Source organism: Pteronotus mesoamericanus, unplaced genomic scaffold (genome assembly GCF_021234165.1).
Source record: "Pteronotus mesoamericanus isolate MK-2021 breed Mesoamerican mustached bat unplaced genomic scaffold, CSHL_Meso_final contig_25, whole genome shotgun sequence".
Lineage (NCBI taxonomy): Eukaryota > Metazoa > Chordata > Mammalia > Chiroptera > Mormoopidae > Pteronotus > Pteronotus mesoamericanus.
Window position 1 is genome coordinate 19,533,415 of NW_026555105.1, and position 17,972 is coordinate 19,551,386.

General features: G+C 40.1%; 1 protein-coding gene across 1 annotated transcript in view; it reads right to left on the reverse strand.

The window, feature by feature from the left end:
• Positions 1-17,972, reverse strand: part of MAPRE1 (microtubule associated protein RP/EB family member 1) — a 31,647-nt gene that overhangs the window by 6,566 nt on the left and 7,109 nt on the right. Inside the window, exons 3-5 of the mRNA XM_054573891.1 lie at positions 7,592-7,737; positions 5,194-5,401; positions 2,770-2,891 (exon numbers count right to left, since the gene is read on the reverse strand). Of these exons, the coding sequence (XP_054429866.1) occupies positions 2,770-2,891; positions 5,194-5,401; positions 7,592-7,737 (476 nt within the window). The remainder of the gene's footprint in view (positions 1-2,769; positions 2,892-5,193; positions 5,402-7,591; positions 7,738-17,972) is intronic.

The window sequence follows — 17,972 nt, forward strand, 5'->3', positions numbered from 1 at the left end:
GCCTGGGGGCATTGGGTCCTAGGCCACGACCTTTCCTTACCTAGGCTCAGTTTCCTCATTGGAAAAAAGGGCTGAGTTTTGACTCTAGGAATTTTTGATTAAAACAATTGCGTTCTTATTTGGAGCAACTTACTAAACACTTCACAGACAGGAAGACAGTAAACTTCAAGTTAAGTAATTGTGAATTTTTCTGAAATAATGGGATATCCCCTGGATGTGTTTCAAAATAAACCAGTTGGTGAAGGAATGTGGGTAGAAGTAGAGGTATAACAAGATTGGCCATGAGTTGACGGCTGAAGTTAATGCAATATTTTGTCCACTTTTATATATGTTTGCAATTTGGCATTAAAAGTTTTTTCTAAAATGAAAAAAAAAATTGTGGCTACTAATCAGTATCACTCCTAGAACCTTCTCTTGTAGTAAAGTAATAGCTATAACCTAAGAAGCCCAAGAAGAACGCTTAGGACCTGCACTGGCCAATCCGGCAGCTATGAGCCATTCGTGGCTACCTGAGCCCTTGAAATGTGGCTAGTGCAACTGAGATGGGTTGTATACACTAAATACACACTGGATCTCAAAGACCTCCTAAGGGCCTCCAAATGTAGAGTATCTCAATAATTATTTGTATTGATTACATGTCAAAATGGTCATATTTTGGATATACAGTCATACCTCAGTATTTGTCGACTTCAGAACTCGTCAAACCCTGTACTCATCGCATTTTGACAAGAAAAAAACATTTCAGCACTCAGCACTTGCTCAGGACCTGTCACACTTGCCAGAACTTGTCATGACACCACCCCGCAAGGGAAAATGCTTCGTCACTCGGCACCCATCAGTTTTGGCACTCATCGTCACGAGTTCCGGAATGAATTAACGAGTACGGAGGTACCACTGTATTGCGTTAATGTGTTATTAGAGTTAATTTAATCTTTTCTTTTTACTTTTCTTTAATGTGGCTACTAAAAATGTTCAAGTTATATATGTGCCTCACATTTCTGGTTCACATTCTATTTCTATTGAAAAGTGTTGTTCCAGACTAAATTCAACTAAAACAAATTTCTCCACATTTAAGTGCTACAGATCTCCCAAGGTTGTTAAACACTACAAGGTTATTTGTACAGAATAAACGCTTCTTCTCTTAGCCTAATGAGCCCATCTGGTTCTATTTCTCTTATTAGTCATAACCCCCAGACCTCCACACCTTTGTCAGGGCCACAGATTAAAGTACTTCCAGGGACCAGAAAGATCATACAATGAGCCAAGGAAGTGAGTAACAGGGTGTGGTAAAAAACTCTGGCAACCTGGAGAGAAGCTACAATCTCTCATATTAAAAAAAAAAAAATTAAAACTCCATGCAAGCCAAAGTACTTCTGAGACAAGGCTGAACAAGCTGTGTATGAGCTGGGTTCAAGTCCCAGCTCAGGAAGCTTAACCTCTCCAAGCCACATTACCCTTATCCATAAAACCTCATAGGGCTAATGCAAAAGTGAAATTAAAATGCTTAATAACATAATGGCACACACTCTAAAAATGTTAGCTATTTTTGTTATTAACGTTCACATAGCTCATACACATTATTAACACTCGTGTACATGTTTCATACACAAAAAGTTTACTGCTGTGAACTTTTAAAAAAATACTTTCGGTCCTATCTCTCTCTATTAAGACAATGGACAGGAACCATAATAACCACAAGTATCTTTTATCAACTGCCATTACTTCGTTTATCCCAACACCACTCCAGGCGCTTCCCGTAACATCAGCTCAAAGGATGAGCCCCAAAATACATAGGAGCACACCCAGGCCCGGAAAACAAAAGAGCGAAGTCTCCTTACCCTCCAGAACTTCAATACTTCAGTGACAGCACCCAGAGAACGCTCAAGGCAACCGCCCCCATGGGGGTGATGACCCGATCGCCTTGACACTCCTGAGGCTCCTAGGACCATGGCTCACACACAAATCAGAGAATTAAAAAAACAAAACATGATCTTTCGGCAGGCTTTTCTGTCCGGCACCTGGGTCGCAAGAGGTTCTAGATTAAAATAAGGCGGTGTCCCCCAGGTTTTAGGACTTGGCTTTTAGGAAAGGAAAAGAGTCCAGTCTCAAACTCACTGGGATAACAAAGCATCCTGATTTTAAGACTGGGATTAATCAAGAGAATCAACGAAAAGCGAACAAAATAACTACAAGGATTAGTGAGAAAATGTTTAAAAGTCTACAATTTGTTCTGATCCATAGACCTCTGACAGGTACCTTCAGGATGTTAATTAATCCTAAAAAAGACATTTCAAATCACTGACCTATTAAGAACGGAACAGTAAGCTTTTCATACCAGTTCCACTCTGAACTTGGATTTCAGAAAAGAAACTGTGAAATCCTTCTTTTGAAAATTATGCAGAAAGAAACTCTCCTTTATCTTTTGTCAGAGCCAAAATTCAAGAGACACTCTGAGTTCCACAGAGCCCTAGCATCATTCCAGGGACATCAACAGAGCTCTACTGTGTAGGTGGGTTTCCAAACTAAGACCTTGGTGGCTATCACACTAACAGATCTCAGAGGCGCCTGACCCCCCTTCCACTTCCACCCCCATCTCCACGCTCACGCTCCCCAAGCAGCACCTGGCTCGCTCACACATGTCACGAGGAGGACTGTTTCAGCAGACAACGCAGGTCTTCCTACAAGGACACAAGCAAGCCTCCTCGGGTCAGTGCAGCAAGCATCCTTTCTCCTGATGTGACTCCAGTCTGGAACACAGGAGGGACCTACCTGCTGCATCAGTTCAGCTGCTTCATCATCCCCGTTGCCCACACCAGGATTCTTCCGCACCACACCTGGGCCAGCCTTAGGGGTTGCAGTAGTTCTGTGTGTTGCCATGGGCCTCTGTGGAGCTGAGAGAGGAGCAGATGTCTTTTTAAGGGCAGAAACTTCAAAACAAAAAGAACCCAACAGACAACAAGAAGAGGCTGTGACCAACTGCCTTCCAGAGTAAAGCAGTAAAGGAACTCAATGTTGAGAGCTTGGCATACATGACAACACCCCCAAGTTTGCCCAAAGTGGTTTTTTAATCCTGGCAGCAAAGTTAAGCACCAATTTCAGCCACAATCTCTTGTGACGAGAGTTAGTTCTTCTGTGAGGTCCTTTTGCCACTGGGGTGAATAGAACTATTATCTGAAAGAGGCACGTACAGTTGCTCTACCGCAACTCACTTCCTACCAAATCCACCAGCGGAGGAGCTTCATGGCATAAAGGCAAATTTCTCACCAGGAGTGAGTTCACAGTCCCAGCTACTGCTGTGTACACACAGTTCCCCATCTGGAAAGTAAGATACTTCCTAGCTCAGAAACTGAGATTCCTTGGATTGGGAAGGGCAGGGTGGTAGAGACTGCTCTGACAACTGATTACTTCAAAACCGCTATCTTGCTCACCGTTTAGAAGGTGTTTAGAAGGGTTAGGAGAGAAATGCAGCAGATTGAGCAGGATTTGCAAATTCTCAGTAGTAATAGTCAACAGACAAAGACAAGGAAAAAGTAATAAAGGGGAACACCCATCTATAAATTAAAATAATCAAGACCGGGCTACCTCAAAGCAAATATATCATTTATGATTTTATTCATTCAGTAATCATTTTGTAAAGCTTATATATTATGTCAGGATTAGAAATACCTGATTTTCCTGACACCCCCATATTATTCAATAACCATAAAGCCTGTCACCTACATACAGTAACAGGCATTTCCTCTGCATGATCTCTATAGTATCATCTCTAGTGTGTTTATCTCTAATAAGTTTATCCCAAAGACTAAATGCTTAATGCAAGTCTCTGCTTGCCTATTAGCCACGTCTGAAATATGAAATGCACATAGTTACCTATGCACTTCCCCGTTCTAAGTAGCTAAGAAATAAAAGTACTCAATATTTGGAGAAACTGGAGCCCTTATATACTCTACTGACGGTAATGCAAAGTGGTTCAGCCACTTTGGAGAACAGTCAGGTATTTCTGCAAAAGGTTAAACAGAGTTGCCATACAAGCCAAGGATTATGATCCAGGAGTATATACTCTAAGATATATGCCCAAGAAAAATGAAAACATGCCCACAAAGAAACTTGGATAGGAATGTTCACAGCAGCATTATTCGTAATAGCTAAAAAGTAAAATCACAAATGATCGACTGATGAATAAATATGTAGTCATACAATGGAATATTATTCACCCATAAAAAGGAATAAAGTACTGATACATGCTACAACATGGATAAATGCTGAAAACATGCTAAATAAAAAAGCCAGGCACAAAGACACACATTGTATAATCCCATTTATATGAGGTCATATAAAAATTAAAAACTATTCAATGTCCCTCTCTTCCTACCAGATGGAGCAGCCTCTTTCTCAAGGCACAATGGGACCTTAACTCATATTTTTGCCACCTTCTAGAAAAGGAGGAGTTAGCATCTGTACAACATTCACCTTGCCCCAAAGTATAAGTATATTCTATATATATATACTACTGCAAACACATTTTGGGAAACCTGCAGGCCAAGACTTCTTAGAGAAGGCCTCTAACACCAGCCCCTGCCCCCCGCCCACCCGCCCAGACTCTGCTGGCCTCAAAGCAAGCCAAAGCCACTTAACAGCTAAAGTTCTGGGGAGGGCAAGGAAGCTGTAAAAGTACAGGAAGCTGGTCTGCAGACAGGATGATGATGCAGAGAGCCAGGAACAGTCCCTGAGCGACCTAGAAAGCTCCTTAAGTTCCTGGGAGCTCAGGTCTGGTTGTAACGGAGCTCTGTGTAATGTCCCTGTGTTCAAATTGAAGTTCTCTTTCATGTGAGCTAACATCAGCGGTTTCTATTCCATAGAACTAAAGGGCCCTGGCAAAACTGCACACAGTAACTCATTCAGGCCTCAAAAGCAATCCTCTGGGACACATATTCGAATTCCCATTTTATATAGGAGGAAACTGTAGGGCAGAGGTAAAGTGGCTTGCTTACACAGGGCTACAGAGACCTAAAAACCATAAAAACAGGTCTGCCTGATGCCATACTACATGCTCCTGCCACATGGCTGGGATTAGGCTCCTTAAACTCCTTAAGCCTATGCTACTCAAAAAAATCTGGTTAAATGTTGAATGAATGAATGAATGAATACCTGGAAAACTATTATCTGGAAATGGTATTTGTTTGGTTTCTTTACCTGCACTGCTAGAGCTGAGAGGTTTCTTCGGTTTGTTCAGAGCTGGAGCAACAAGGGAGGGAGCCACTGCAGTTTCTTGACCTTGTCTGGCAGCTACAGGGTCATAGTCTTTTCCATCATAGTTTGCATCAAAAAACTTCTTAAACCACTGAACGAATTCAAAATTGTCCTGAAATTTTCCTTTTACTAATTTGTCCACAGGAATTATCTGCAGAGAAACATCAAGACTATTTAGCCCAAAGCAAGAGGCTTTTGGCAAACACCAAGCGTGCCCATGCATCAAATGGATATAAAGCTCTAAAATAGTTCAGAGGCAAGAACTTAGTACAAAATAAACCCCTGAAAGTTTTAAAGCAAGTTTCATCCAGTTTGCCTTTCACAGAATAAGTCTACCTACCAAGCCCCCTCCAAGCCCATCAAAAGGAATCAGAAATGCAAAAGGAACAAGTATCACATGTAAGTCACATCCACAATCCCAAGCACATTCTAATGTATGACATTCCACTGTCAGGAGTAAGTCTGCATAACATGCATGGTCACAGTGCTTGTCACAAAGTACAGAACCCAGAGCACGCACGTAGGTATCTACAATAAATCGTGTTTTAAAAAAATTTTAAAAATAGGTCAAGGATAGATTTCTATAAAATGTTGTTTTTACAGTAATTCCAATCCTGTTAAAATATACTTTAAGGGCTCTAAGTTTTGTTCTTATACAAGAATGCTGTGTTATCAGATATTCCTTCATTGAACTATTGGCCAGAGTTTAACTATCTTCAGGAATTCCAGGTGCAATGGCATTTTTATAAAAAATGCATGTAATAATCTGAATTATACCCACCCCTATAAACAAATAAATATAAAACTGCTTTGTTTGATACTGAAACATTTGCAAACATTATACCTGGAATTCCAAAATAACCCGGGCATACACATGATGGGGCAGAGGTGTAACATGAAACAAAGCTGGACACGAGCCGGCAACTGGGGGGCACACGGGCCCTCACTGGACTACACTCTCGACTTCCGTTTACTTTAGAAATTTACCTTATTTAAAAATACTGAATTCTATACAAAAGAAAAATTACTGTATATAACACGCTGCACCTAGTTTAAACTATACCTGGTAACTAAATGATATTCTTATAATACACGTACGTATTTTATATATTGCAGAGACAAAACTAAAATAAAGACTGATTTCAAAGTAAATAAAAACCTGACAAATTTATAAACTTTAAGCTTTACTAAAAAAAAAAAAAAAAAAAGGTTTCCCCCCAAAAATAGTTTAAAAGGATAAACCCTTCTGATGGGTAAGGGAGAAACTGCTTAATTTTGTAATAGATAACACACTGCTTAACAATGGGGATCTGTTTTGAGAAATGCATTGTTAGGCAATTTTGTCACTGTGCACACATCATAGACACACAAACCTAGACAGTATAGACTACTACACACCTAGGCTACATGTAATAGCCTACCGCTCCTCACTGTAAGCCTATACAGAATGTAACTGTCCAACATCTCACAAGATTAAATCAAGCGCAAGACCAAATGATGCAACAGGTGGGCTGGGCGAGGCTGCTGCTGGCATGACACAGCATACCGTTTTACAGCAAACCTTTTAAGTAGGAAGAGCAGGCTCTAAAATAACAATTAAAAAGTATTGTATAGTAAATACATAAACTAGTAACATAGTCGTTCATCAAGTATTATGTACTTATATAAAATAATTACTTGTACTATATACTAAACCTTTATACAACTGACAGAGCATTAGGTTTACTTACACCAGCATCACCAAAGACACTGAGTGCACTGTGCTTCGATGCTATGACGTCACAGGGTGATAGGATAGGTGGTCCTTTGCTGACCAAAACATTATGTGGCTCACGACTATAATCTATTAATATTACCTACTAAAACAGAGATAATCTTTGTCCTAACGAAGCCTGGCAGACAGTGTTTCTGGTACCTTCAAATAAGCTTGGGGGCAAGACGGAAATTCCCAACACAAAGGGATCTTCCTTGTACCTTACTTTTACAAACCAAGTTATTTCTAGGATCTTCTGTTAGAACTACTCACTGTACCGTATGGTATGCTTTACTAAGGTAAATCCAAGGATTACAAAGTTAGATCTCAGACTAATAGAGATTAAACAGGTTGACTCCTACAGACAGTAATATATAACTTCACTATGAAGAAAGAAGACAGGAAGGGAAAAGGGGGTAGGAAGATAGAGGGAAATTTTGCACCCAGTAAACTCTATGCTAACTGGGAAAAAGGTTACGATATAAATTGGGAAAAAGAAAATGTTCAAAGTCATGGGGCGGCATCTGCCTCCTTAGTAACAATCACTAGTCAAGAAACAACCTAAATGGAAGAATAAAATTTACCTACTTTGTCAACACCCATTCTCTTAAAACCTGCTTGCAGTATTTTGAAGTTCTGGATGTATTCATGTTCTAGTTTAGCTTGGAATTTCACTTTCTTCAAGGCAATGGAGCCAGGGAACAGCATGTCCATAAACTGGCAATAGGCAGCCCCTGAATGAACAACAACAGAAGAATAAAATACACAATAAGTCATTAAATGAAGCAGGGTGAACTTTACCCCAAACCCACTTAACCCAGGTACAGTTTTAAAAGTTGTACAGTGGACCTACAAAGCCCAAAAACTTAAATACCACTTGACTTCAAAGTCATTTTTAAAATCTGTAACAAAGCCCTGGCTGGTGTGGTACAGTGGACTGAGTGCTGGCCTGTGAACCAAAATCTGTAACTAGACTGTGGTTTTACCTGGTAGGTTCTACAGCACATTTGTAACTTGGAAGACTATGAGGAGAAAAGGAGTATTTCTATGAAATTTTAAAACTACTCTTTATTAGAAGCTAACATAACAATAAAATGACCACTGCAAAAAATGCATAGAACAGAAAAATGGAAACAGATGACATTTTCTGATTTTTCGCAAGAACATACCCTCCCCCTCATAAGCAACAGGAGGGATTTCCCAAGTATTTCAAAGATCCATCCCCTGACGTAGGGTAAAAAAAAAATTTTTTTTAAAGATGTATGTCCTTCCTGAACTTTTCATGTCTATGTAAATGTAACTATGTTCACTGCAGCATTATTTACAAAGGCTAAGATATAGCAGCAACCTAGGTCTTCATCAATAGACAACTGACTAAAGATGTGGTACACACTGGGTTGGACAAAAAGTTCATTTGGTTTTTTCCATAAGATGTCTCTAATAGTCTTTAGCTTCATTTGAAACAATTTTGTTAGACTGTGACAGCTGTCATATCAATGTGTGTTTTAAAAAAAAACTGGCGAATTTTTGTTTAGCCATTTTAATATTGACGATGGAAGAAAATAAGCAACAATTTCAGCATATCATGCTTTATTGTTTCATGAAAGGTAAAAACCCAACTGAAATGCAAAAAAAGGTTTGTACAGTGTATGGAGAAGGTACTGGTGACTGATCAAACATGTCAAAAGTGGTTTGCAAAGTTTTGTGCTGGAGATTTCTCACTGGATGATGCTCCACAGTTGGGTAGACCAGCTGAAATTGGTAAGGATCAAATCAAGACATTAACTGAAAACAATCAACATTACACCATGCAGGAAGATACCCAACATACTCAAAATATCCAAATCAATAAAGTTATTGGTGAAAATGAAAACGTGTCTTTTATTTTACAGAAAAACCATATGGACTTTTTGGCCAACTCAATATATACAATACATTACCCAGTCAGGCCCTGGCTGGGTAGCTCAGTTGGTTAAAGCATGATTGGGTTCCATCTGATCCCCAGCCAGAGCACATACAAGAATCAACCAATTGCCCTGACTGGTGTAGCTCAGTGGGTTGGGCGTCATCCTGCAAACCAAAAGACAGCCTGTTCGATTCCTAGTCAGGGCACATGCCTGGGTTGCGGGCCAGGTCCCTGTTCAGGAGTGCTGGGGGCATGCAAGAGGCAATCAATCAATGTTTCTCTCCCACTCTGATTTTTCTCTCCCTCTCTTTCTCCCCCACTTCCCCATTCTCTACAAATAAATAAATAAAATCTTTTGAAGAAAAAAAAATTTGTAAAGGCCACTATAAGAAATTATTGAAAGTGGGGAAAAGATTGAGGAAAGGAGGTGGGGGAGGGGGGCAGGGGAAAGTGGGGGTGGGAAGGTGGAGAAAAATGTATTTGAACAAAAAATAAAAATGAAAAAAAAAAAGAAATTATTGTAGGTATTTCATCCCATTTGCTCTCCAATTTCATTCCTTCCCCCACTTGCCCATTTTTCTCTAATGCCTACCAACTGCACTCTCCTAACACAGGGCAGGCTTCATTGTGCCCTACTGCCTGGCCAGGGCTAATTCACCAAAGAAACAAGACAGGGAAGGAGGCAATAAATCTAGTGACTAGGCAGGCAATAGATGTTCTGCAGAACTCGAGACTGCCACTGTATGTATAATCAACTTATTTTAAATCAGGCCAAAATGGCTCCCTGCCAGTACTAGCATAAAGAGTGTCACTGTCATTATTTTTGGAAAGAAGATGCAATGAGAACAAAACACTTCAGTGACCAGAGTGACATTCTTAGTAGAAAGGAGTATCAGAAAGTAAAAGCCTGATTTTTTTGAAGTGGCTGATTTATTATTCATCCAAGAAAAAATATACTGAAGGCATTCTATGTAGTGGGCAATGCATTAGCAATATTTATATTTTTAAAAATACGGACACTAACAGCATCCTAAATTCTAGAGGACAACGACCCAGTGTCTTCAACAAACTAACAGCATAAAGAAGAGTAACTTTTATGTTTGTGTGTGTGTGTGTGTGTGTGTGTGAACTTTATTTCTAGGTATTTACATTTAAAAAACTCTAGTAATTGTTATATTTCAAGAGATTTAACCAATGAGATTTATCAATATTAACAATGTAACCCCACCCAATAAATTTAATTTTTAAGATTTAAAAATAAAAAAATAATAAAAGATTTAAAAGTCACTATTTACCAAGTGCAATGTATAGAGCTTATTTGGATCCTGATGTATACAAATAAACTTTAATAAAAATAAATACATATATAACTTATTAAGTATATCTGTAGCACTGCTTTATACATAAAAAAATATTTTTCTGAAACAAAATAATGTCTTTTACTAAATGCACAGTATTTGTAAGCCATCCATAGGACTTCCAGATCAAGTCAACCAAAACTACTTAAAAGCAGCAGCCATCTGCTTCTCAGAAAAGCCTGCTTGAAGAACTATCAGGTTTTTTACTGTACAGCTAGAAAAAGCCTTAGAGCCTTAAATTTAAAAAATGAGAACCAAAAACAGTGGCCCAAAACCACACAGAGGCCAAAGACCAAGCTCAGGACCATACCTCAGGTATCCTGAACTCCCTATACAATGCTCTTTTGCATGACATCATTATATACCCTCTTAGAACACCCTACAGTTGAATAAAAAAAACACTTCTGGATTAGAAGGGAAAAAAAGAGATATGTCATGCTGCTATATTCTGACTGACTGAAAGAGAATTCTCACACACATTTTCTCTCTCTCTCTCTCTCTCTCTCTCATTTATTTATTAAATTAAGCCCTGGCTGGTGTGGCTCAATGGATTGAGTGCTGGCCTGCGAACCAAAGGGTAGCCAGTTCAATTCCTAGTCAGGGCACATGGCTGGGTTGCAGGCCAGGTCCCCAGTATGGGGTGCGTAAGAAGCAACCACACATTGATGTTTCTCTCCTCTCTTTCTCCCTCCCTTCCCCTCTGTCTAAAAACAATAAATAAATAATCTTTAAAAAATTAAGACCCCAGTAAAAATGGACAAAGCAGGTGGACAATTCACAAAAGAAATGTAAATGTCCAATGAACACATGGGGATCCAGCCTAAGAAAGTAATTTTTTAAAAGCATGGCAGCCCTGACCAGGTGGCTGAGTTGGCTGGAGTGCTGGCCTGTACACCAAAAGGTTGCGGGCTCCATCCTCCTTCTGGGCACATACGGGAGACAATGGATCGATGTTCCTCTCTCACATCGTTTCTCCTTCTCTCTTTCTGTGTCCCCACCCCAAAATCAATAAACATCCTTGAATGAGGATTCTAAAAAAGGGGAAGGGGGAACCTACTCATGAAACTGGTTATCATGAAGTAAAAAAAGGAAGCAACCAGCGCTAGCCTTGCCAGGGCCGACGGGCCCCTGCGAAGCCTAGCACAGCACTTCCTGCACTGTGACCTCCACAGCAAACAACGGCAATGCAGCCTGGACCCCTGCCGCGAATGGGAGGAATGCAGGAGTGCTGAGGCACAGCGGTCCCCTGTTAAGAGTGGGCATTTGAGAGTCCAGGCTGCACAGAAACCCCCAAGGCAGAACCCCCTGTAGACTAGCATCTCCCTCTGCCAGAGGACGGGTAAGAAGCACCCTGCACAATTTCCTCTGGTAAGTTTCACATGGGACTGTTGCAGATCCTAAGGACTGGGACTGGCCCAAACATTCTAGTAGGTACCTAGGAGCCTCTGCCTGGCTTAGAACACAGAGCCCTGCCATCTCTAGCTCCACTTGCCCAACCCTCACCTGCATTCAGGGTGCCCCACTGCTGCCATGCCCTGGAAGACCATTCTGCCCACTGCACAGCTTCCAGGAAGGCAAACACCCCTGCAGACTGCTGTCAGGTTGGGCTTTCTTATGCTCAGGCCTGCCCTCCCCCATTGGACAACAGCACAGGAGATGCCCAACCTGAGGTCTAGAATTCTCAGGTAAACTCTTTGAGTGGTAACCCTGACACGTGTAGACACGCAGAAGGTCAGAAGGAAGTTAACTAAATGGTTATGCTTCCAGGAGCACCTTAACTGGCCCTGGTTTGGTGATAACCGTGCATTGTCAGCCCCTGGTGTCCCCGCTTGCTCAATTCCTCTGCAGACAGAGATGAGGTGTACCTCTGGACCAGCATGCACCTCCTAGGCTCACAGGGTGTGAAATTCCAGTTTTTAAGACATGCAGAGAGCCACAGAACATACCACTTCGCATAAAAAGGCTTCCTGAACTCTTGGCTGAAGAAACCCAAGCCCAAGACACATGGGACTTTGGTCTGCTTCTCTGTAAATTTTCCCAAACATTTTTAGAAAATGTGGAATATGTCAAAAGCCATTTTACACATCAGATTCCAGAGAGAAGCTGAAAATCATTCAACAGTTTAGTTGTTGAGATTGTTAAATTTCACATCTGACGTTGTACTCAATGTTAGAATTTTATATGCTTATACTCTTGTAGGTGTTTTAAAAATACATACGTATGAAAGAACAAGAAAAAAAATGGAAGCAACCTATATCTCCCACAGTAGTTGCGATCAATTACATAAATTTTTAGCGTACCATCTGCCTGACAGAAAATTATGCAGGCATTCAAAACATATTTTTTTTACTTCTTTAGAAAAAGCTCAAGATTTAATATTAAAAGAAAAAGCAAGATATAAAAACGTCTATATCTTCATGTATGTAATATCCATCTTGATATATATGCATATAAAAAAACTTGAAAATGGAATACATTAGGTTAAACCATACAAAATTGTTTTATAGATAAAAACTTATTGAATACTGGCCATATCTGAGGGGTGGTACTAAATGCATTCTATTTTTTAAATATTTAATTATATACTATGGCAAATATGGTATAATTAGAACACTTAAAAAAAAAAAGACAAATGTTTGTAAGAAAAAAAAGTACAATATATCAGCTGCTTTATACAGAAGAGCTGAAAAGTCCTGGCTTATAAATGTCTCCACTCAGCACAGAACAAGTTAGAAAGGGCCTTCCTTCCGGCTCTGCCTTAATAGCAAAGGCTGGCAACCCAAACAGGGGACACTCTTAAATGGCCACTGTCCCAACAATATGCAACAGAACAGGCCCACATAATTTGGTGCTTAAGGATGCAGAGAGGCCTAGGGTAGGACCAGCTATGTCATGGCATCAACTACCAAGTCTAACCACCGAGCCCCACCCTACCAGGAGCTGTGCTGCAAAGTGAGAACACAAAGCAAGGGCGCTCTGCGGCCCCTGTTCCAAAAGCTTACAGCATCTCAAATGCAATGGCTCTCAGCCCTTTTGGTTCAGGGGTCCCTTGGAGAATTAGATGAAAACTGCAGTCAACACTACAAAAATGGATGCTCCCATATCAGAAAACTCCAGTGTTTTAACTCAAATACACAGGAGACATGCTCCACCAACTAAATGTAAGAGGGTTCATGCTTTAGGGGGTAGATGTGGCTTGAGTCATCTTACAGAATGAGTAAAATTTGGAAATAGAGGGCTGTGAGGAGTCATTAATACAGGCATCAAAAATCATCCTCAAGAAATTTAACATGGTGGTAGGGCAACAACAATCTTACTACATTTTAAATAGCATGTACCCTTGTACAGATGCATTTAAACCTTACACTGTGGTAAAGAGATGATTTTTATAATGCTGCACTAGAGCTGAATTACTTATCTCTGTTCTTATATGATATATAAAATAAATAATAAATATTTCATGTTATTTCCACAAAGGGGACATAAGGAAATACTTTTCTTTTTATACCTCTATGTTTAAAATTATCTCTCCTGGCCTGAAAATACCCAGCTCTTTGTCAGCCTTCTATTTGTTTTTACACCCCCCCCCCCCTTTACTCTTTGGGCTAAAGATAGTCCTTTTTCACTGGCAGCATCACCGCTATCATTCACAGCGTAACTGTGCAAGCATATTCAATGCTGGGTTTAACTTCATATGTAATGCCTATAATGACTATGTAGGGTAATACCCATAACAGCTGCAGTTTTCTACTTGGCTAAGAGATTTCATATTTAAATATTAGATTTCTACTTTGGGGAAATTTTACCATATCAAAAGATGTTGAAAGGAGTGATTTCCTTTGATGTTTGGTCTTCTACTTAGGAAATACCAACTGAGTTTGTATTTGGAGAGAGTACAAGGTCTGAATTAATTGAGATACACAGAGGGGAACCTAAGTTTTTCATCAAGCATGAAGTATAAAATTGATGAGATCCATGGTTGTTTTGCATAGTAGTGTTATTGGTATTATGAAAGACTCACTGTTCTCCTACTCAGCTTTTAAATACTGCAACCATATTTCCATCCCTCCTTCCCTCTTCAGGATAAAGAAAATGATAAATTTTCTATTGCATATTCAATTCCTATATTAAATAAGACTAAGTCCCAGCATTGTACCAGAAAATTCTAGGTTTCTACCTAAAAGCAGTTTAAAGGGGAGGCCCCCTGTACTTTGCTTATTTGAAGAATCAGTGCTAGATACAGTGAAGTAAATTTCATGGAATACATTTTTTAAATAGCATATATCTGAAGTCATAAGCTGATTAAGATTCTAACCCTCTGTTGTACACAAGCAGATAGAAATGCATCTGTTATATAAGTGAGAAAAAGCTGTATGCTAATTGAGCATCCTTCTTAAATCTTTAAAAATACTCAACATACAAACCAGCATTTGAGCTTGCCAGTGTTCTTTCTGTTAATGCATGTTCTCCTTCCTCAAAATTTCTAATGTATGCTATGAATAACTCAAGACCAGTTGCTTCTGAATTCCTTATTAGATTTGATTTACTTAACTATACATTACCTAAGTATGTTTTAACATTGCAATTACCATAAATGGGTAGTACTGGTCTTCTGAAAATGTGTTCTGTGCTTTTAGACTTTTAAGTTCCACAAATAAAAAAAAGTACTCATTTTCATAGGGAAAAAAAAGAAATTTAACATGGGAAACATAATCATAATTTTAAAAGTAGGAAACAAAACTGTACAACATGTTTGTATAATGTTACCGTAACAATCTCTAATATGAACAGAATGGAAACAAAATGTCCAGTAACATGAGAGTGATCCAAGGAAATTACAGTATACACAGCCATGAAGAAAAATAACATGGCATCTGATGACATAGGATAATGAACACCCTCCAGAATATACACTGTGATTAAACATACTACCATTACGTAAAAGGGGAGAAAAGAGCACGTGCACACAAACCCATACACAGAATATGGATAGACAGATGTTTCTGTCTGTATGTACACACTCACTCTACTTGGAGGCTACCGCGCTGATAACACTGCGTTTCCTCTGCAGAGGGGAACTGGGTAGCTGCTAGACACCAGTTAAGAGGGAGAGTTATCACTCTTTCATCCTTCTGTTCCTTCTGAATTTTAAAGTATTTTGAGACCTTCAGTAACTCAAAAAATAAAAACCATACATACAGCCCTGGCAGAGTAGCTCAGCTGGTTAGAGCATCGTCCTGACACACCGAAGTCGCAGGTTCAATCCCTAGGCAAGGCACACACAGGTGTCAACCGGTGAATGCATAAATAAGTGGAACAACAAATCTGTTTCTCCCTTCCTTCTTCTTTAAAATTTAAGAAAGAAATCATTTAAAAATAAAAACCATATATACAGTATGTCAATTGAGTACAGGTAAAATAAGTAAGCTTGGGCAAGTCGTTAACATCTCAGTGCTTCACTTCCCTATCTGTAAAATGATGGTGATAGTCCTGACATTCCAGGTTACGTATGTAAAGCACTTTGGAACGTGCCTGGTCTATAAGCACTCAATAAAGCCATAATTAAGAAAAAAAGTACAGCTAAAAACTAACAATGACTATCATTAACTTCTGACATTACAGGGGACTATGGTTTTCTTCATGTTTCACTAACAAGACTTAATCACTTATAGTCAAAAGAAAGTAAGTTTCTTGTTTTTGTTTTGTTTTGTTTTGTTTTAATTAAGGCAAAGAAAAACCAAGAAGGTGCTTGAAGACTTAGGCAAAGAAGTGTGAAGCTATACTTCTTTGAGCACAGGAGTGAGTCAATAAAAATGGTCTCAGAAGAGCTGCAAACTACTGTGGTAGAACAAGAGAGTGGGAGTGAGGAAACCCCGAAGGAATCTAGGGCCCAGGCAGGGGCCACTGTGGCAGCAGTGAGCAAACTGAGAGGGGCTGGACCTGGCTAGTGTGGCTCTGTTGGTTAAAGTATTGTTCTGTGCACCAAAAGGTCACGGGTTCAATCCTCCAGCAGGGCACATGCCCGGGTTGCTGGTTTGTTCCCGGCTGGGGCATGTACGGGAGGCAACTGATAGATGTTTCTCCCCCTACTCTCTTTTTCCTCTCTCTAAAAATCAATAAATGTATCCTCAGGCAAGAGCTTTAAAAAAAAAAAAAAATTAAAAAAAACCAAAAGAGGCTGGATTCTAAACACCCTTCAGAAGACATATAGAACTTTGTCAGATTCAGATGCTTTGCAGGGTCACACACCCTCAGAGAGAAATGGGCAAGACAAGCTGTTTTATAGAAGCTCAAGGGCTAGGGGGTCCCCATGAGCATTTGCCTGGGAGCACGTGAACACTTCTACTATTCTGTGCAGCACAGATACAACGGAGGAGGCCAGGCCGGAGGAGAGAAAAGGAGAAGAGAAAGGGGAGTCAAGAACATTCTGAGGACCACCTGACAGGTTCAAAGCTCCATGCTGGGCCCCTGGAAAAGTGCAGAGGGGCCTAAATATGAAATGGAACTGAGGAAACAAATGGGTTACAAAAGGCAACCAGTATACCCCTTAAACACAAGCAATCCCTCTTCAAAGTCCTTCTCTGTGATCAGGTTTGTTTTCTTGATGACCAGCTCTCCAAAACAGGGAGACTACAGAATGTAATGAATTGTGAACAACCTACCAACTATGTCACTGAAAGTTATCCTCACCTTATCTCACTACAAGAGCCAAGCAGAGGCTCATTTCACTTCCGAGGGGAGGGGGCGTGGGCGGCAGGGGGGGACAGCCCACAATGCTGACAAAACGTGGCCTTTCCACAGGCGGCCAGCACATTAATAGTGTAGGACCTCAGAACCATGCTCTCTGAAGAGAAAACCTATTCCTACCTTTTAAAGCTTGTGTTTGGTAGAGAATTTTAATGTTTGATCCACTTCTCATCTGAGCTCAGAAGAGGAGACACCAGGCACCAGAGTGAAAGACTATGGGACCCTGCCTTGGCCTCAGGAAACACAAGGATCTGAGGAGCCTCACTTTCCCTGTGACTCCAATGCCCTGGCAGCAGGCCTTCTTCAAGGACAGTGTCTGCGGCTCATCCTGTCTGGTCTCACACTGGAAGCTGAGACCATGTTTTCTAAACGTGAACATGAAGAACAATGCAACCATCTACATGCTCTAACAGAAGCCCTACAGGGCTCTCAAGAGGAGAACTAGTTATGAACGAATAAAAGTTTGTTTACAAATCGTAGTTTAAGTATCCTGCACTTAACCATTTTCTACTGGAGAAAAGTGTTTTATTCAGGGCAAGGGAAGTAGCAGCCAGTAGGCGAAGTTGAAATTCTTCACAGATTTTTAATGGGACAATAACATTGTAATCAATTACATGGAATTAACATTTAACCCTTCAAAATGCTTCTTTTATTTTTGTATACAGTTTTTAAAACACTTTTATTATTATTTATTGATTTTTAGAGAGAGGGGAACTAAAGAAGGGTGAGAGAAATATCACTTTGTTGTTCCACTTACTCATCCATTTACTGGTTATTTGTTGTATGTGCCATAACCAGGGATTGAACCCACAACCTTGGCCTATGAGGATGACACTCCAATGGAGCTACCCAGCCAGAGCCAAATGCTTCTTTTAAAAAGATGTAACATGTATACAAGAGAGAGGGTGTGGGCTGTGCGGTCAGAAAAATCTCAGTTCACATCTACGGCCATACCACG